Here is a 20,651-nt window from a genome sequence, read left to right as displayed (position 1 = left end):
CTAATCCCAGCTATTCAGGAGGCTGAGACAGGAAAATTGCTTGAACCAAGGAGGCAGAAGTTGCAGTGAGCTGAGATTGCGCCAGTGCACTCCAGCCTGGGTGGCAGAACGAGACTCCATCTCAAAAAAAAATCTTATTTTCCTTAAAATCAACAGCAACTTTCTAGCAGTTGACTGTCAGGATTCGCCTTGGTGTTGATCTTTTTCCCCTCATGATGTATAACCTTAATGCTCAAATTCAGAGAGTGGTTTTGTTGACAGTATAACATCTCTGAATGCCAATAGACATCCCTCTTCCTGTGCTCCTCACATCCCGCCTTTGACCTTTAGTGTCTGGGTCTCTTCTTATAAGCTCTAAACTGAAATGTCCCAGAGTGATGTGCCAACAGTGCCCAGTGGCCATCTCCTCAGGGACCCGCTGTCCTCACCCATCAGTGTCCGTTTGCTGGGATCTGTGTGTGTTTTTCAGACTTCCTAGCAAACCCTAGGAGCATTGCTTAAAGTGAGGCAGGCACTGATCTTCTTAAAGAACAGCCCCGAACAATCACTTTGTCATTGGAAATTAAGCTCCTGTCTTGCACTAACTTCTCCACTTTCCCATTCTCCACGTGGTAGTGGCTCACTCTGAACTCGGCTCGGACTCTCTTTACTTGCCTCAGAAGAAAGCCGATGATTAACACAAGGACAGGAGACAGCTTTCATAAATGATTCTGAGGTTTTTCCAGATATTTTGCTTGAAGATTTATTTAGGCACTCATGATGTTCCTAAGAGAATAGCAGTCATTTTATTCATTGTGCTGTAAAAGGCCTGACTTTTCCAGAGGCTATCACAGAGAAACAGGGGTTGCATTTAAGTACATGAACAAGCCCATCATGTAAGGATCGTTTTATCAAATACTGATAATATCCCTTTATGATCCTACTGATACTCCATTTGTAACCATTTAGAACTTTCTGCATGGTAACTTTGTTTTATTTGAATAATATGGACCTTCTGGAAAAGTTTGTTTAAATGCTACTCTTGATGTTCAGTCCAGTGATTTAAGTTCTTAAAACAACCATAAGTTAAGATTCTTTCTCTATTACTAAGTTAGTATAGACCTGTAGCTACCTAAATACTGATTTTAGAACATCAACTTATTTGCCAGAGACGTAGGGTTAAATCTCCTTGATTTTTGTTTCTCATTGTTACACATTATTAACAACAAAAGTACTTAACTGAGGAGAGGCGGCTTTTTTTTTAATCATGACCTTTATTCAAGGTAACTTAAGCAACATGTTTGATCTCAACAAAGACCTGTTATTTAAGAAGATTCTTTAAGAAAAACTATAATGTGGCTTGAATTTGCACTCTGGGCAGTGAAAAAAAAGAGTCTTTTTCCTCAAGCCAAACTAAAATCAACTTTTCTGTTAATGAGGAAAGAATTTTCTTGGCCAGGCATTGTGCCTCACGCCTGTAATCCCAGCACTTTGGGAGGCCGAGGTGGGCGGATAACCTGAGGTCAGGAGTTCGAGACCAGCCTGTACAACATGGTAAAACCCCATCTCTACTAAAAATACAAAAATTGCTCAGGCATGGTGGTGGGCACCTGTAATCCCAGCTATTTGGGAGGCTGAAGCAGGAGAATCACTTGAACCCAGGAGGCAAAGGTTGCAGTGAGCCGAGATTGTGCCACTGCACTCCAGACTGGGTGACAGAATGAGACTCTGTCTCAAAAAAAAAAAAAAAAAAAAAGAATTTTCTTTAACAAATTATTAGAATTGATACATGGAAAGGATTCTGTTTAACTTACCTAAGAAAATAATTGAACAAGGCTAGGCACCGAATCCTTAATGTCTTTGTTGTGAAAAGTAAATGTAGAATGGACTTAGGTTGAGGGAGTGTACTTAATGAATTTGACTTCAAGGCTAGGGAAGGTTGTTTTCTATAAAGATGTATTAACAGGTCTGGATTTGGGGAAGAAGAATTCTAGGTATGTATGTCTTAAACAATAAAGACCCCCAAACCATAGGGATTCCTTTTAAGCCTGGAACCTGTCACTAAATGAGACTGGCTTCTTTAGTGTCAGTCTAATCAGAATTAATGAAGTCTTACATCTCATTGTCTATTCTTTCATTTATTCTTCATCTCTTCATCCTCCCAAGTGACTTCAATAAAGTCATAACCGGAGGTAAGTTATAATAACATCTGTATATAGTGTAGATTGGCTTCACAATGCTAACAAGATATTTTCTAATCATTCTATGAAAGATAGTTTAAGCCTTTATGAAAAGAAGGAACATACAACATTATAACAGAAGAAGCCATTAGGATAAATTTATAGGTCATGAAAGAAAAGAGTATTCTCATACGAGTTTATTTTATCATCATATATTTACTAAGATGACATGAAGAAAAGAGTAGTTAATCTTTTTGCTCTGAAACTGTTTTGATTGAGGGTGCCCTATCCGGAAGTAGGCAAATATACCGTAGCGATCCTTCAATGAAGACCTTCTTGGAACTTAAGCATTAAGGAAGATCACATTTGCAAAGGTGGGGTCAGAAGACCTGAGAATGATACTCTTTCCCTTCACATTATTTAGGATCAGACATAGTGGCTCATGCCTGTAATTCTTTGGAGCCACCAAAGCTTCTCACTTTGGGAGGTCAAGATGGGTGGATCCCTTGAGCCCAGGAGTTCAAGACCAGCCTGGGCAACATGACAAAACCCTGTCTCAACAAAAATACATTAAAAATTCGCCAGATATGGTGGTACACACCTGTAGTCCCAGCTACTCAGGAGGCTGAGGCAGGAGGATCACTTGAGACCAGGAGGTAGAAGTTGCAGTGAGCTGATATTGCACCATTGAACTCCAGCCTGGGCAATAGAGCAAGACCTTATCTCAAAAAAAAAAAAAAAGAAAAGAAAAAGAAAAAAAAGAAGGAGCAACCCATGTAAACATATTTTGTAAAAAAGGTTTTTTCTGACCTTTTGATGTTTTGAAGGGAGTGTACCTTTCCTGTGTGGCCATGAGTTTTCCCTTTGCCCCATCTCTACTACAGATAGAAGTAGAGGCCAGCATAGCAAGCTTTCTTCTCTGGAGCTACTGAAACAGCTGGTTTGAGTTTTACTCTTTTAGCAGTAAGATGAGTGATTTTGTTTTTGACCCAGAAAGGAGCTGGATATATACCCCAGTCTCTTCTGAATACAGGCCACCACTCTATTCCTAGAAAGACAGCATAGAATGTGTATAATTTATAATGAGCCCAATTGTGTGCTACACCCAGCTAGCTGCTGATGTCTGTCCTCTACACACCATAACATTCCTTCTTGAGAGCATACCAGGCTTTTTTCAAGTGACCCATAGACAAGGAGCGGAGGATTCTCCCTTTGGCTGGCTCAGCTAAAGATTAAAGGTGGGAGAACACAGAGGGCTCTTGTTCCTCCAGGTTTTGCCATAAACATCACTTGCTTCTTGCTGGATTGGAGGAAGGGAGGGGCAGAAGACAAGACCATTATCCTGAGTAGCCTATTTTCTCTTACTCATTTATTCAACAAATTTTAATGGGAACATTTTAAATGTTATTGACAGTTACACCTCGGTAACTTTATTTTTAAAAGCCTTGTATTCTTTGATTTTTTAATGCAAAGTCTCTCTATTGTAGCTGGCTCCTCTCATTCAAAAAAAACAACTGGCTCTAAAGCATCAACTTCGCCATCCACTTCATCCACCTCATCTCGTCCCAAAGCTTCAAAGGAGACAGTTGCTAGCAAAACAGGGACAGTGGGGACCACCAAGGGCAAGAAAAAAACTGGCAAGCAGCCAACGACTTCTCGTCTGTCCTCAGACACAACCACTTCTGGCATAGCCGACCTTAAAGGAGAGCCTTCAGAGACGAGAGTGGAGAGTCTCAAACTTGAACAGACTGTCCCTGGAGCTGAGGAGCAGAACACAGGCAAATCCAAGTCCGTGGTCCCTCCACCCCCTGTGGCTCCAGCACCTTCTCCTCCGGCCCCCACTCTCCCTCTTGAAGATCAGTGCATTACTGCCTCCGACACTCCAGTTGTCCTGGTCAGCGTTGGAGCTGACCTGCCCGTCTCTGCCTTAGACCCAAGTCAGCTTCTTTGGGCTGAAGAGCCAAAAAACAGAACCACTCTCTACTCAGGCACTGGCTTAAGTGTTAACAGAGAAAATGCAAAATGGTGAGTTGGGGAACAAACCCCCTATTTTATCTGAGAACTAAAGTTCACTAATATATTCTGTTGGAAATAAAGCAACCAGGTTTGCTTTCTTTTCTAATTTAATCTACTGAGTGTTAGGTGGGCATACATGTGATGCAACCATTGCTTTGTCAGAACCCTGCCCTGAGGGCTGCTGGAGAAAATTACATTGGTAGAGCTGAGATCAGTGTTTTCAAGTACAGTTAGAACCTGCTTCAGCACTGCTCAGCAGTCCACAGTTCCCTTCTCTTTCCTTTCAGTGCTTATTTTAAATCTTTACCACTTTACCAGTGTGCTCACCCACTCATGTCAATAAGTTACTGAGCCTTCCCCTTCTCCAAGAACATAAAGAAGATCAGAATAGAACTCTCAAATGTGAACTCTTTTTTCCTCCAGCAGTAGAGTTGTCCCCTTTCTTGTTCCTTTAAATTCCCACCCAGCTTAAATGTTATGTCCTCTGTGAAGCCATTAGATACTTCTACACAGAATTGTTTGTTGTGTCTACTATACTTAGACAACCCTGTGGGAGAGAATTAGCCAACATGTCTTATATACCTCTGTGTGCCCAGCAACCAGACCAGAGTCTGATATGCCATAGGCATACAAAGGATGCTCGTTGAATTGTTGACAGAAAATAAAAAAGGAATTTAAGATCATTATAGATAAAGTCAGCCTACTTTAACATTGTGGAAGCAGCATTGAAGATAAGATGACCCTGTTGCTAGATTTTATAGAGTATAATGGAAGATAAAAGATAGTGCTTAGGTAGTCATCGTTTCATTTAAGAAGGTACCTGAACAAAATGGGCCAAGGAACTCCATGTTACCTCACCCTCATCCAGTTGGTGGGTTAATTGCTTTACCATCACCCAGTTGCCCAAACTGGAAACCTGGGGTTCATCCAAGGGTCCTCATTCTCTTTCATTCTTTGCATTTCATCACTCACAAAGTCCTACAAATATTCTACTTACAGGTAAATAAAGCATATTAGCCCTGTCACACAGGTATGAAGGGATGGATGGCTGTCAGCGTATAGTAGACGCAATGATAAATTCTGTCTAGCAATGGCTTAGAGCACTTGCATCCTGGCTTTTTGCTCCTATGTCTAAGAACAAAACTTGTATTCATTCTTCAAATCATGTAAAAGGTTCTCTTTCAAAATAATCTGTCATGTTAGAGTTAAAAAAAATTATTACATTAGTTAGGTTGGTTTTGATCAAGAGACTAAAATATCAACTTAAATTAATTGCTAATGATAATAACCTTTATTTATTGAATATTCATTTAATGTCAGGAACTAAGCACTGTACATGTATTATCATTTTATTTATACAAGTCTTCCCAAAAGTATCCCTGTTTTATAGATAAGAAAACTGGCACTGAGAGAGCTAAAATAGTTTGCACCAGACTGCCCAGTTGGTGGTGGTGAAGCCAGAAAGCATACCCAATTCCATGCTCTGAATAAATAATTTCATGTTTTCCAAAGCAATGGCTTCTACTTCTACTGCCATTTCTGTTCTGTTAGTTTCTTTGGTTTTTTTTTAAGTCACTTTGAGCACCAATATTTGAAGGACAGCCAAGAAAAAATAAATGTCAGATTACAAATTAATTTATTCTCTTTGTTTGACATTCTAATAAAAGATATGGGAAAACAGGATTTATTGAAATGAATGGTTATGTTGTCTTTCTTAGGACATTTTGTGCTGCTGTAATAGAGTACCTGTGACTGGGTAATTTACAACAATTAGAATATTGGCTCACAGTCCTAGGGGCTGGGAAGTCCAAGATCAAGGCAGCAGCATTTGGCAAGCATCTTCTTTCCATGTCATCACATGGTGGGAGGTGGAAGGGCAGAGAGCACAACAGAGTGAACCTACCCCTGTGAGCCCTTTTTAAAATGGCATTAATCTATTCATGAGGGCAGAGCCTTCATGACTTAAACACCTCCCACTAGGCCCTACGTCTCAATACTTTCACACTGAGGATGAAGTTTTTTCTTCTGTGTTTTGTTTTGTTTTGTTTTGTTTTTGAGATGGAGTCTTGCTCTATCACCCAGGCTGGAGTACAGTGGCATGATCTCGGCTCACCTCAACCTCCGCCTCCCAGGTTCAAGCGATTCTTCTGCCTCAGCCTCCCCAGTAGCTAGGACTACAGGCACCTGCCATCACGCCCGGCTAATTTTTCTATTTTTAGTAGAGATGGGGTTTCACCATATAGGCCAGGCTGGTCTCCAACTCCTGACCTTGTGATCCGCCTGCCTCGGCCTTCCAAAGTGCTGGGACTACAGGCATGAGCCACTGCACACAGCTGGGATTAAATTTTAACCCATGAATTCTGAGGGACACATTCAAACCCTAGCAGCATTCTTAATACTTCCAGTATACAGCAAACGTCTTCATTTAACTATACTGAGTATTTTCCAACATTGCGATCATTTCCAGCCATTAGAACTGAATATTCATTCTTACAGCATATATTATTTGATTGCCTTTTCTGTGCTGGGCACTGTACTAAGCACCAAGGATACAAAAGTGAGCAAGGCAATATAGTTGAGACTAGCTTTTACCAAAATATTGTCTGATGTGTGCAGGAAGTATAATGTTTAAAGTAACATCTGAATTTCTGGAAACTAGATTGGGTATATGGGATTATTGTTCAATATACTAAAGAATAAGGTGCAACATGTAAAGTGCTTCCTGATATAGTCTTAAACACTTAGAGAGCTCACATCCAAAGGTGGCCTGACTATCCCATTCATTTCCACAAATATTTAAGGAGTGCATTTTATTGTGCTAAGCACCACACAACATACTAGGGGCTTAATATCAGTCTTCATCTCAAGTATATGAAGAACTGTCAGACCAAAGAGGTATGCATCAGCTCTTTTTTCCTACTGGGACTATAATCAGAGGGAGTGAGCTTAGGACATCATTAGCCATTGAGGCTACTTACAATACATATTCCTGTCCATCAAGGTAGTTATAATGATTTCCTAGAAGAGGCCATAAGGATTTTCTTCTCTGTATATTCTTCAAAATTTAAATTTCAGTTCATCCTACAGGGATGGTTTGTGTTTGCTCCTGAATTAATGAACCTGGAGTAAGTAGTCTCTCAAATTTCCTTCCAAATTCTTTCTGCCTTTTTCAAGTGGATATTTGGATTAGAATATCTGGCTGTTATTCACTTGCTTTACTTAGAACTTTCCCTCTGAGTTATGTTTAGTCAACTAATGTGTGAAAATCTTGTCATTTTATGAAGAGACTTCTGTTTGGAAGACAAATATCAAAACTTTCAAGAAGACAAGTGGCTATGGATAAAAATACTTACCTCTCTTCCCATCTGGCAGGCTAGTAATTATTTGGTAGGCTTCCATTCATGGGCAGCTTCATCAGTAATACATATGTGTGATACAATATAAGGTAAAAACTAATAAGACCATTTGGAGGCCATATCCAAAAGGTTACTTTGTGCAGTTCATTTCCACAAACATTTATAGAATGCACTATATTGTCCAGTGTGCCTAGGAACCCGGGGGGGGAAAAATAAGGGGTAAGTCATGAGTTGATTTATACAAACTTGGAGTATATTTAACATCAGATATAATTTATAACATAATATAACTCATTAAGTGTAAAATATAATAGTATCATAAATGTAAAATTTAATAGGTAGACCAAGAGTCTTCAGTCTGGATTCTAGACTAGACTTGCTACCTTGGTTAGGCAACTCATTCATGGCCTTCTTTAATTCCATGAACTGTAAGTTAACTGCCCTCCTTATACAACAGAATGCTTGTAAATTGTAGATGTATGCTGGATGCTTTGAAAACCATGAGACATACAAATAGTAAGATTAGAATAATAATCAATATGATAATTAATTAGTGAACAATGACACCAACAAATAAAGGACTCATCTCTCAAATTTGTTCTGTTATTCAGAACATATTACTAATTGGCGTGGATTTTAAATGTGCTGTGATCACCCATAATGGCAGCCAATTCAAACAAGAATGGCTTCCAGTGGCAATCAACTAAAAACCCAGACTGTGGAAAAATTTTCCCATAAAAATAGATCTTCTCTTATTCAAGATGAGATTTCACACTGTGGAAAACAGTATGGTGGTTCCTCAAAAAATTAAACATAGAATTACCATGTGATCCAGCAATTCTACTTTCATGTATATAGCCAAAATAATTGAAAGCAGGCACTTGAATTTGTACACCGATCCTCAAAGCAGTATTTTTCACAATAGCCAAAAGGTGAAAACACAAAAATGTCTATTGACTGATGAATGGATAAACAAAATGTGGTATATACGTAGAGTGGAATATCATTCGGCCTTAAAAAGGAAGCAAATTTTCACACATGCTACGATATGAATGAAGGAACCTTGAAGATATTATGCTAAGTGAAGTATGTTACATATGAAAGGACAAACATTGTATAATTTCTCTTAGAGAAGGTGCTTAGAATAGTCAAATTATAGAAACAAAAAGTAGAATGGTAGTTGCCAATGGCTGGGAGATAATGGTTATGGGGAGTTGTTTAATGGGTAGAGTTTGAATTTGGGAAGATGGAAAAGTTCTGAAGATGGCCAGTGGTCATGGTTACACAGTAACGTGAATGTGCCTAATGCTAGTGAACTGTACACTTAAAAATGGTTAAAATGGCAAATTTTATGTTATGTATTTTACACAATAAAAATGAGATTTCCTATTTCCCTCTTTGAGAACAAGAATGTAGTCTGTTGGGTTTTTCTGATAAGTGAGAAACAAAATTTTGACAGTGCTCACTCAGGTTTATAACCACAAAGTAAGGTTTTAAATACCTCCTATTCTGATCAAGTTTATCTATGTTTATTACTGGAAGAACTTTTTACCAGAAAGCAATTTGGGGAATCTTTGTGTCTCAAAATGAAGATTACATTATTTTTGATATGATGTTTTTACATAAGTTACTATATATTTTTTAGCCTAGTCTTTGAAAATTGGCCATCTTTGTACATTAATAGTAACTCTTTAAACCATAGACTTTTACCAGGCTAAATAATAGAAAATTATTGCATCCTTGCATGTCACCTTTTTTCTTTCTTTCTTTTTTTTTTTTTTTTTTTTTTGAGATGGAGTCTCGCTCTGTCACCCAGGCTAGAGTGCATATTATCTTTTTTCTAAAAAGTTTATTTAACTTGCATGCTGTCTATTATGTTACAAGAGGCAGTTTTAAAAATGAAAACACACATAGGATAAATGAGTTTTTACTATTTACACATTGGGATAAAACCAGGATTAATTCATATATGTATTTATATATATATATATATATATACACACACACACTTTTTTTTTTTTTTTTTTTTTTTTTTTTTTTTTTTTTTTGAGACAGGGTCTCACTCTGTTACCCAGGCTGGAGTACAGTGGTGCTAGCATGGCTCACTGCAGCCTCGACTTCCCAGGCTCAAGCAATCCTACCACCTCAGCCTCCCGAGTAGCTGGGACTACAGGCAAGCGCCACCATACCCAGCTAATTTTTTATTTTATTTTATTTTATTTATTTATTTTTGAAATGGAGTTTTGCTCTTGTTGCCCAGGCTGGAGTGCAATGGCGCTATCTCGGCTCACTGCAACCTCCACCTCCCAGGTTCAAGTGACTCTCCTGCCTCAGCCTCCCAAGTAGTTGGGATTACAGGTGCCGGCCACCACTCCAGGCTAATATTTTGTATTTTTAGTGGAGACAAAGTCCCCTATGTTGCCCAGGCTGGTTTTGAACTCCTAGGCTCAAGCGAGTCTCCCGCTTCAGCCTTCTGAAGTGCTGTGGTTATAGGTGTGAACCACCGAACCTAGCCATATATTAATGAAAGAAGATGTACTTTTCTATGTCACTACCTTCTGGGTGCTGTGATGCAAAACAATGAGTCTCACTTTTCCAGGAACTTGTGGGATTGAGAAGGCAGAGAAGCAATGGGTGGTCAAGGTGTAGTACGCTAAGCACTCTAGCAGGGTTGTCTTCAGGTCCCCATGGGACAGACATGGTGGGCAAGGAATTAAACTGAGGGTCCAGGAAAGATTCCTGAAGGAGCTGAGCTGTAGCTGACACTTGAAGGATAAGCAGGAGTTCACACAGGTCAAAGAAAAAGTGCAGATAATGTCAAATATCCAGGAGCCTCTAGCTCATTATTATTTCCACTGAACCCCCATTGCTATGGAAAAAATAATTTGCAAGATGTAGTTTTACCCTACTTGTTTGCTAAATGTATCAGATACCAAGCCTTTGCATTTTACAAATGAAAAATGTAAAACCTTGAGAATTAAGGTTTCATTTCAGTGACTTTAGCCTGGCCTATGTCATGTGTCTGCTTTCCCCAGCCTGAAGGAAGCCCATGAAACTAGAGCCCTTTTTCATGGTGTTGATGCCCCCAAGGATTGCTGTGAGCTTCATTCACATCACTCCCATGCTTTTCTGCCTTTAACAGTTTCACAACCAAAGAGGAGCTGGGGAAGACAGTGCCTCAGCTACTGACTCCTGGTCTGATGGGTGAATCTCCAGAAATCTTCAGTCCCTCAGAAGATGAAGGCCACAGGGAATACCAAGCCAGTGACTCTGACTCCGACGGGCCTGTCTTGTACACTGACGATGAGGACGAAGATGAAGATGAGGATGGCAGTGGAGAAAGTAAGACTGTTTTCAAGAGACAGGGAGAAGCGTGGGTGATAAGCAGAAGCAGCTGCACTTTGTAAAGAATAAAAGCCTCATTAGGAACCAGACATCTGATGTTTTCTTTCCCCTCATCCTCCTTTCTCAAATTAGAAATGTGTATATCCTAAAGTTTAGCTTTTGACGGGAGGCCTTTCCAGAAGATGATGTCACACGGCTGGATCTGGCCTTTGTCGATGAGCTAGATGAGCTAGATGTGCACATTGGTTTTTGTGCTGAGAATCAAAGCTTTCTAATGACAGAGACCTTTCTCACTATGACCAAAGAGAGCCTTTCACTCTGGGACCATTCTTGAAGAAAGAAAGGAGTCAGTGCAGATTCTTGGGCTTACTCATTGGAGGTGTTTGAAATTTTCACTCACTTTTTTTTTTTACTGGGGTTTATAGAAAGGGGAAGGAGGAATGAATCAAGAATGCCAAATATCTCATTAGCATTAAGAGGTCAAGCATGGTGGTTCATGTCTGTAACTTTGGGAGGCTAAGGTGGGTGAATCACTTGAGAACAGGAGTTCGAGACTAGCCTAGCCAACATGGCGAAGCCCTGTCTTTACTAAAAATACAAAAACCAGTCAGGCGTGGTGGCACACACCTGTCATTCCAGCTGCTCTGGAGGCTGAGGCAGGAGAATCGCTTGAACCCGGGAGGCAGAAGTTGCAGTGAGCTGAGATCACGCCACTGCACTCCAGCCTGGGAGACACAGTGAGACTCCATCTCAAAAAATAATAAGAAGAAGAATGCTAAATACCTCGTTAGCATTAAAAAACAATCATACTTCCACAATAAGTAAGATAGTAGGCCTTCTAGGAAATAATAATATCATTTATGTATTAAAAATAACGGCAAAAACCACAATTACTTTTACATCAACCTAATATAACTTGGAGATCTGGAAAGAGCTTTTATTTTTTTTTAACTTTGAGCAGGATAACAGAGGAGGGAATCACTGTGGGACTGAATTTGTAGATTATGACAAGTTATTAGTGATTAAATGGCACTTTGTCAATCCCTTTTAATTTGCATGGAGCAAAAAAAATAAATAAAACCATTATCATCCATGTGGTATTACTTATCATTTGTTGAAATTTTCAGGGTTCTGAGCAATTAAGGGTTAAACATTGGTAGACTCTGCCAGGATGGCGTCTGAGTAGAGGAAAGGAGGAGACAAGGATTAACTGTCCAGAATAAAAGCAAAGGAACTAAGTTTTTTAAACTTGAAAAAGAAAAAGCATTGTACAATCATTCATTTCTATGATCCACCCTCTCAGCAAAATAAACTGCAGCTATCACTTTCCAGACGATGAAGTGAGACTTCTAAGTTTTTTATGGTGTCCCAATATTTCTCAGAACATTAAAAAGAAATAGCTTTTCAGTCTTCTTAAAATGTACTGCATCCAACTCAGTCTTTTTTTCCTTAGGTTAATTAAGATTCTCCTCCTGCACGAGGAGAAAGAATTTGGTCTGGGCTCTATTTAAAGTCCATGCCATGTGTAACCCAAGTGCCACTGGCTAAAAGCCTCTCTCTCTGCATTTCTCCTCTTTTTCAATCCTCAGGTGCTTTGGCAAGTAAAATACGCCGGAGGGATACTCTTGCTATCAAACTTGGCAACAGACCATCTAAGAAAGAATTAGAGGACAAAAACATCTTGCAGCGTACATCCGAAGAAGAGAGGCAGGAAATCCGACAGCAAATTGGAACCAAGTTAGTCAGGTAATTGCTGACATTTTAGGGCAGTACTGACTAATTTGTATTTTTCTTCTTCCCAAAGCTTCCTACCTAACTGGGGTCATTGTGAATTCCTTATGTCCAGATACATCTGGCCTATTGGGTCTTTTAAAGTTGGTCTTGCATGATGAACCACTCGAGGAACTTATCCTTTGGCCCAGCTAGCCAGTGGCTTTCAGGTCACCAAAGCCTATTCCAGGGGTCAACAAACTTTTTTTTAAAGACCAATTGGCAAACATTTCAGGCTTTGCTGGCCAGACAGTCTCTGTTGCAGCTACTCAACCGCACTGCTGTAGCATAAAAGCAGACATAAATAATAGATAAACAAATGAGTGTGGCCATGTTCCAATAAAACTTTATTTATTCATAAAGCTGGATTTGGCCTGCAGATCACAGTTTGCTCAACAATCCTGGCCTAATTTATGCACTCACTAGCATTCCTGGGAATGCCATGAGGTTCTGCCTCGTGGGCTGTGAGACTGTAGAAATATTAGTTCCCTTCAGTGGTCTGGCTTCATCCAAGTCAGGTAGCCATAACCCTCATATCTAAACATCCCCCTTCCGACTTAAAGTAAATGGGTCATCTGACATCTCTTCCTGCCTCCAACCATTGTATAGGATTTTTGTTTTTGCCACTGGTGACTTTACAAGTCCCTTTAACTGGCATTTTTAATAGAAGTGAGCATTCATTCATGCCAAAGGTCTTATTTTTGATGATCACTTTAAGCATATGTGAGAATTAGTTGTTCTGCTGACTTATCTTACTCTGCATACCCAACAGGGTGCATAACTGGGAGAAAGGAACTGTCTAGAATCCCAGAGCAGGATTTGGAGGTAGGGGGAAAATTGCTGTCCTTGCTTGGAAGTGGTATAACTGGAGGCAGGATTGACATGGAGGCTGCTGACCATTTCTCCAGAGGAAGAGTAACCCCTAAGGCACCTCCTTACGGCTGAGTTGTGCAGAAAGGTGTCAGAGGCAGCAGCTGTGGCATCTATCTGAAGGAAAAGCACAGCCTACCAGGGAACCTCGGGGGAGGCTTAGAGGGTCTCTCTGTTCCGTAAGCCCTCTTGCAACTCTGGAAGCAATTTGGGAATGTTTACCAGTGGTCTCTCTCACTGTCATCTTAATTCAGCCCTAACCTGTGACCATTTCTGGCTTCGAGAAAGAGCCAGCAGAAGCAAGAGGGACCAAAGTGATTAATGGTATCAAGCTGGAAAAACCTACAAGTCTAATCTTGCCATCTTACCAAGGAAAAACAAGGGGCCTCTCTGAGGCCCAGAGAGATTAAGGAAATTTCTCAAGGACATGCAGTTACTGAGTAGCAGAAACGGAATCAGAGTTTCGCTCCTGGGCTCTCTGCCCAATTTTCTTTTGTACACTGTCTCCTGTTTTGTACTTTCTACTCTATGTAAGAGAGTATATGCTTCTAGGTTTTCTGATTGTTTTATTATTCTTGTTTATGTTTTGCCACGAAGAAGAATGTAAATCATTGAATAATATTTGCATAAAATAGTAATAGTATTATCATAGTAAGGAGTAAAAAAGTGTGAAGTATCATATACCCACCTCGATAAATGTCAAAGTAACCGTAAAGAAAATTTTGTTCAGTTTTTGTTAGAAATCCTAAACAAATGAGGAGTTGTAATCCCAGCACTTTGGGAGGCCGAGACAGGCGGATCACGAGGTCAGGAGATCGAGACCATCCTGGCTAACACGGTGAAACCCCGTCTCTACTAAAAAATACAAAGAAACTAGCCGGGCGCGGTGGCGGGCGCCTGTAGTCCCAACTACTCGGGAGGCTGAGGCAGGAGAATGGCGTGAACCCGGGAGGCGGAGCTTGCAGTGGGCTGAGATCCGGCCACTGCACTCCAGCCTGGGCGGCAGAGCGAGACTCCGTCTCAAAAAAAAAAAAAAAAAAAAAAGAAATCCTAAACAAATGAGGAGTTGTAATCCCAGCACTTTGGGAGGCCAAGGCAGGCGGATCACTTGAGGTCAGGAGTTCGAGACCAGCCTGGCCAACATGGTGAAATACCATCTCTACTAAAAATACAAATATTAGCCGGCTGTGATGACGGGCACCTGTAATCCCAGCTACTCAGGAGGCTGAGGCAGGAATTTGGAGGCGGAGGCTGCAGTGAGCCGAGATCGTACCACTGCACTCCAGCCTGGGCAACAAAGTGAGACTCCATCTCAAAAAACAATTAAAAAATAAATTTTAAAAAATATACTAAATATCTTACTCTAGGGAGAAACCCTAAAGTCATTTTCTTTAAAAATAGAAGCAAAGAAAAATGCCTTAACCTTACTGTGCTAAAAGTCTGGTCACAATTATTTGTGGTGAAGAAAAGGTATAAATTATAGGAAAGATAGACTGTTGTTATACATGGTTATATACCTAGAAAACTCTAAAAACTGACCCCAAATTGCTATATATAATAATTTCAGCAGGTTTGCTTGATGTAAGATTAACCTAAAAAATCAGCATTATATTTATATAACATTGATACATAGAAGAAATCTCCCACAATGAAAAGGGAGATTGCAGTCACAGCAATAGCAACGACCACATTTTAAACACTTAACTCTTCACTTCACTCCAGGCCAAAGAAATCCATTTCCAGAAAATCATAGTGGAAGGAATGAAGGAATATATAACTAAATGGAAAGAGAGTAAACATTTTTATCAATGAAGAAAAATCAGCAGACAGGTTAATCAAATGGGTAGCATGAAGTTTGAAGGACAATGGGTGTACTTTATAGAATCAGAGCATAATGGATTCATTCCATAAAATGAAACCTAATAGAAGTAAATGTCACCTTTTTCAGTGTGGGCCAAAGAAAAACCATCTGCCAAGATAGGATGGGAGGTCTGTGGCCACAGATTGAAAAGATGTTTGGGGCTGTGATAAATGTAATGAAAATCATCATGAACACAACCATTGTGAGAGGTGGCTATTCAACATCCAAGTATGGGCTTATCCAGAACTGGCAGAAATACAGTCATAGGACAAGGCAGGAAAGAGTTCCTGCTTGGCCCCCATCTGTAAAACAGAGCTAACTAACCCAAGAGCTTGGGAGGATTAAAGGAGATGATACACTAATGGTTCTTTAGTATCTGGGTCATAGCAAGCCCTCAGAAAAATTAAATTTCTTATTATTCATTTAAATTATTATACATCAGTTAAACTAGTAAAGCACATTTAAAAATTAAACCCAATGTTGGCAAATTTGTGAGCAAGTAAGACACGTATACATTGCCCTTTTTCAGTATTTCTGAAGAACAGTTTAACAATATGATAAGAAAATTATGAGGCGGTCTGTTTCTTTGCATGGTAATTCCATTTGGTAACTATATAAAAAGTAAATAATCCAAAGGGGGAAAATGCTATATCTTACAAAGATGTTTATTACAAAGATATTTATAGTAATGATAAATTAAAACAAACCGGTGTTCAAAAACAAGGGACCAATGAAGAACACTGTGAGAAGCTGACACTGTGGAATCCCATAAAGTACCAGTTTTCTAAAGACTTCATCAAGGATGCCCTGGAAATGATACATAGGCATCTACTGGAAGAACCAGGGAAGTGTAGGTGTGTGTCTGGGCTGGGATGGGAGCATGGATGTGTGTCTGGGCTGGGATGGGAGTGTAGGTGTGTGTTTAGGCTGGGATGGGAGTATAGGTGTGTGTTTGGGCTGGGATGGGAGGAGGCTTCTCCATCCCAGATCTAACCATCCAACTAAGACAGCTTCTGTCTCTCTTACAGATTAGGATTCCACTGCAACCCCCAAAAGTTCGAAAGCCTTGATAAATACATAGACTATATCTGTCAAAAATGTCAATGGTCTGGGCGCGGTTGTTTCATGCCTCTAATTCCAGCACTTTGGGAGGCTGAGATGTGGATCGCGTGAGCCCGGAAGTTTGAGACCAGCCTGGGCAACATGGCAAAACCCCATCTCTACCAAAAAAAGAAAAAATTAGTGGAGCTTGGTGGCATGCGCCTGTAGTCCCAGCTACTTGTGAGGCTGAGGTGGGAGGATCGCTTGAGTCCAGGAGGTAGAGGTTGCAGTGAGCTGAGATCACGCCACAGCACTCCAGCCTGGGCAACAAAGCCAGACCCTGTCTCACCAAAAAAAAAAAAAAAAAAAAAAAAAAAAAAAGTTAATAGAGCAAAGTTTTCACTGTTATTAAAATGTAAATTTTACAGAATTGTTTTTGTACAAACACAGCACATCTAATCACTGTCATTGAAAGATAGTTCATCCACAGTTCTAGCCACAGAGAACTCCATGTCTAATGAGAGACAGAATTATATGTTGCACGATGGGGTCACGCGAAAAGCACAAACATCTAAGTCAAAGGATTTGAGTATGAATCCTGGCGCTAGCATTTACTAGTGTTTTACCTTAGGCAGGTTAGTTCATCTCTCATTTCCTCATCTGTAAAACTGAAACTGGGTGCTACCTTGCTGAACTGCTTTGAGGATTCCAGATCATATAAGCTAAGCACCTAGCACAGTACCTGGATTTTTAAAAGTATGACTAAATGATAGCTGTAATTATTATTTTTATAACTGCCTGTGTGATAAGTGCTTTAATAGATGTATAGTCTGTGTATAAATTGCTGTAAATGAGCAAAGAACCAGGAGCCTTTAATTCTCACTTTCAGAAGAGGCCAAATACATATCTTCAAGATATTATTTTAATCATCTATAAGATTTCAGTAGATGGAAAAGGAGAGAAAGATATTCAGATGGAGGAGACACCATAGATAAAAGAAATGTGGCTTATTGTGGGCATAATATAGAGTACAGTATATTCATAATAGAGATATGTAGCACAGGATACATGGGGACATGGATGGCAGGAAACCTGGCTGGCATAGAGATAGATGTTCAACAAGTTCTTTTGTCTGCTCAATTAAGTTAGTTTCAAGGTAGCTCTGATGAAGATCATAGTTTAGCATATTAATGAGATATTTAAAGTATTAATTTCAGTTCTTCTTACCATTTTTGTCATAACCATAAACATTTAGAATTAGTAGTACTATCTTATATTAAGATTACCCAGCCAGGCGCAGCATCCTATTTTAGACCCTAATGAGCTATATATTAATTAGGCTATAAGCTAAGCTGTAACAGAGACCAAAAACTATAGTGGTCCAAACCAGGTATGTGTATTTCTTTTTCACATGACCGTCCCCAGGTAGGTGGGCCATCCAGCATGGTTGGGAACTCGGCTCCTTGAAGTCAGCCTAGCTCCTACGTTCCTTCTGTCTTGCTGCTCTCCCGTCCCCTGGATGGTCTCATCTGCATGATCAAAGCTGGCTCACACCATCAGGCTGAAGTTCTAGCCTGTGGAAAAAGGAAAGGGAAAGAAGGGAACATGCACCCAGGCATTTTAAGGATGAGAAGAGGAAGTAACAAACATCATTCTGCTCACATCCCATTGCAGAAACTCAGTCACAGCACGATACCTGGCTTCTAGGGAGGCAGAAGTCTGTAGTCAGGTACCTATCTAACATCGAGACCAATCTGTTGCTAAAAGGAAGGGAGACTGTGTAATGGGGGTCGGTGAGTAGCCTCAGCCATGATCTGTAGTCTCCAAACTAATGGGAAAGAGACTTTTATTTTGCAGCTTTAAAAATGAATTTTTATTTCTCAAAACATGAAAAATAGAGCTTTGTTGTTTTATTTCAAGTCTCCTACTAGGGTACCTCATTTTTAACCTGTAATATATCCTTTTTGTCATCATAGGAGGCTGAGCCAGAGGCCCACAACTGAAGAATTAGAGCAAAGAAACATCCTAAAACGTGAGTATTCTATACTATAGAATGATTCCTTGTGTAATCATTAACAAGCTGCCTCTACAGATGATCCATTTATCAGTAAGAAACCATCATATATTTGTTTACTTAAGATGGATTGAAGTAGTCCATTTATGTCACATTTATATGTAATTGTTTATATATTTTTTTTAATTTCTTGAATTTCATATTTTATTTTATGGCTTTGAGCCTTACATCCCCCCACCAGACCAGAGTCATAGTCATGACAATTGTGTTTAAGAAAGATGAAATATATTCCATGTATTCCTTCACCCAAATATTAAATAGAAAAAGAATGCTCTGGTCTTCTTGCAAATAAATGTCAAAGAAAAGGCCAAAGGAATCCACGAAGAAACAAATCAAACATTCCTATATTAATATTCTTAATAATAGTTTGTTGCTAGTTTAACAAATGACTCAATTCAAAATGAAATTTTCAATCCATTGCATTTTCCTATGTTGTGAAAACTCGGCTTCCTTCTTGAGTTGTTTATAATTTCTCAGCACTAAAACGTTCTCCATTCATTTTCCTACTTTATTTTCCCATTCTGTTTTCCCCTCTGTTCTCTTTGACCTTAGTTTTTACTCGTCCCTGCAGTAGTATTTATTGGAGTTGGTATGTTAAAACTATAAAACTAACAGAAATACAGTTTGTCATGCTATCATGTGTCAATGTGGTCAGGCATTGCAGTGAGTTAAGAAACAGATATTTTTAAATTGAGCCTAGCTGTAGTTTTATATATTGTTAACTTGGTTTCAAAAGATCTTTTTATTGTGTGAAATATCAAAGAAGAGGGATGGGTAAAACTCTGAATAGTGCTACAATGGTAGTGACCCATGGTGTGGGGGAAATCTTTGTCAGCCAGGCTTTTCGAGTTATCTTGGCCTGCTAGAAGACCCCTCCTCTCCAATCCAAGATACTTTCTTTCCTTTAGGGAAGAAAGATTTTAGTAGCATATTGTATTACAGTTGTTAGTACAAAATCAATTCAACAATGAATATGAACTACCATTCAGTGAGAGCAACTACCATCCACCCAGTCTATGGGATCACTTTCTTTGGAATGCTTTTTTCTGGCTTTTTTTGAACATAACTAGAATACAGCCCCAGGAAGGACTTAAGTGGCTACTAATGTATAGAAGAGCCAGTTTGGAGCAGGAAAAATTTGTGACTAGAAAAGTAGGAAAATTTTGTGTTTTTGCTTTGCTGAGGAAGAGTAGAAGTAGCATCTAATTTTGACAACAAAACAAACCAGAAAGGTTCATTGCTTTCCATGATAGGTTCCTGGGAAATACTTGTTGAATTTTTAAGCATGCTCAAATGCAGACCCTAAGCTCCTAAAAAACACAAAGATTATGTCTTACTGGATGCCTGCTCTAATACCTAGAAGAAGAAAGGAAGGGCACATTTTGGGTAATTGTTTCTTGAGCCTGTGAGATAAATAGTGCCAAACCACACTAGAGTTTGGTTGTCGGAGGAACTGTTTCATAGATCTAGAAACTTACCGTGCATTGATCTTAAGGGCTGCATTGGCCTTTATATCCTGTTTTCCTAGAGGTTTGGGAAAGAGTGAGACACTTCAGATTCGACTCCAGCCCTTTTTTTCCTTCCTTCTAAGTTCACCTAAGCATGTTTATTTCTGGAAACAGAGGCATATTTCCAGCCTGGAGAGGCTGATAACTGGCTTATGATCTCCTGACCCAGTATTATATAGCCAAGGGAGGCAGAAGAAAACTGGGAGAGGTCATCTTTCCCTGAGCAGTCACAGGAAACTGAATGGCCTAACTTAGAAACACTCTACTCAGCCCGTTTGCTTCTTGGTTCTTCCACATAGATTGCTCTTGTTTGATGTTTGTATGTTTCATCTCAGCATTTGTTCAAGAACAGTGGAAAAGTGTGTGATACGGTGTGGTTTTTAAGGACAGTTACTTTAACTAGGTCATCTTTTTTTTTTTTTCCCCAAGACAGAGCCTCGCTCTGTTGCCCAGGCTGGAGTGCAGTGGCACGATCTCGGCTCACTGCAACCTCTGCCTCTCGGGTTCAAGTGATTTTCCTGCCTCAGCCTCCTGAGTAGCTGGGACTACAGGTGTGTATCACCACACCTGACTAATTTTTGTATTTTTAGTAGAGACAAAGTTTTGCTGTGTTGGCCAGGCTGGTCTCAAATTCCTGACCTCGCAATTCAC

The 20,651-nt window shown here is 39.7% G+C and overlaps 1 protein-coding gene across 2 annotated transcripts in view; it reads left to right on the top strand.

The window, feature by feature from the left end:
- PHACTR2 (phosphatase and actin regulator 2) overlaps window positions 1-20,651 on the top strand; it is a 244,839-nt gene that overhangs the window by 162,927 nt on the left and 61,261 nt on the right. For both annotated transcript variants that reach the window (XM_011997161.1, XM_011997160.1), the window contains 4 exons: window positions 3,647-4,184; window positions 10,674-10,873; window positions 12,466-12,622; window positions 18,395-18,450. In XM_011997161.1, coding sequence (XP_011852551.1) covers window positions 3,647-4,184; window positions 10,674-10,873; window positions 12,466-12,622; window positions 18,395-18,450 — 951 coding nt within the window. The remainder of the gene's footprint in view (window positions 1-3,646; window positions 4,185-10,673; window positions 10,874-12,465; window positions 12,623-18,394; window positions 18,451-20,651) is intronic.

Source organism: Mandrillus leucophaeus, unplaced genomic scaffold (assembly GCF_000951045.1).
Source record: "Mandrillus leucophaeus isolate KB7577 unplaced genomic scaffold, Mleu.le_1.0 Scaffold531, whole genome shotgun sequence".
In the NCBI taxonomy this organism is placed as follows: domain Eukaryota; kingdom Metazoa; phylum Chordata; class Mammalia; order Primates; family Cercopithecidae; genus Mandrillus; species Mandrillus leucophaeus.
The sequence above is the reverse complement of the archived record's forward strand: the minus strand, read 5'-3'. Positions and strand labels throughout refer to the sequence as shown.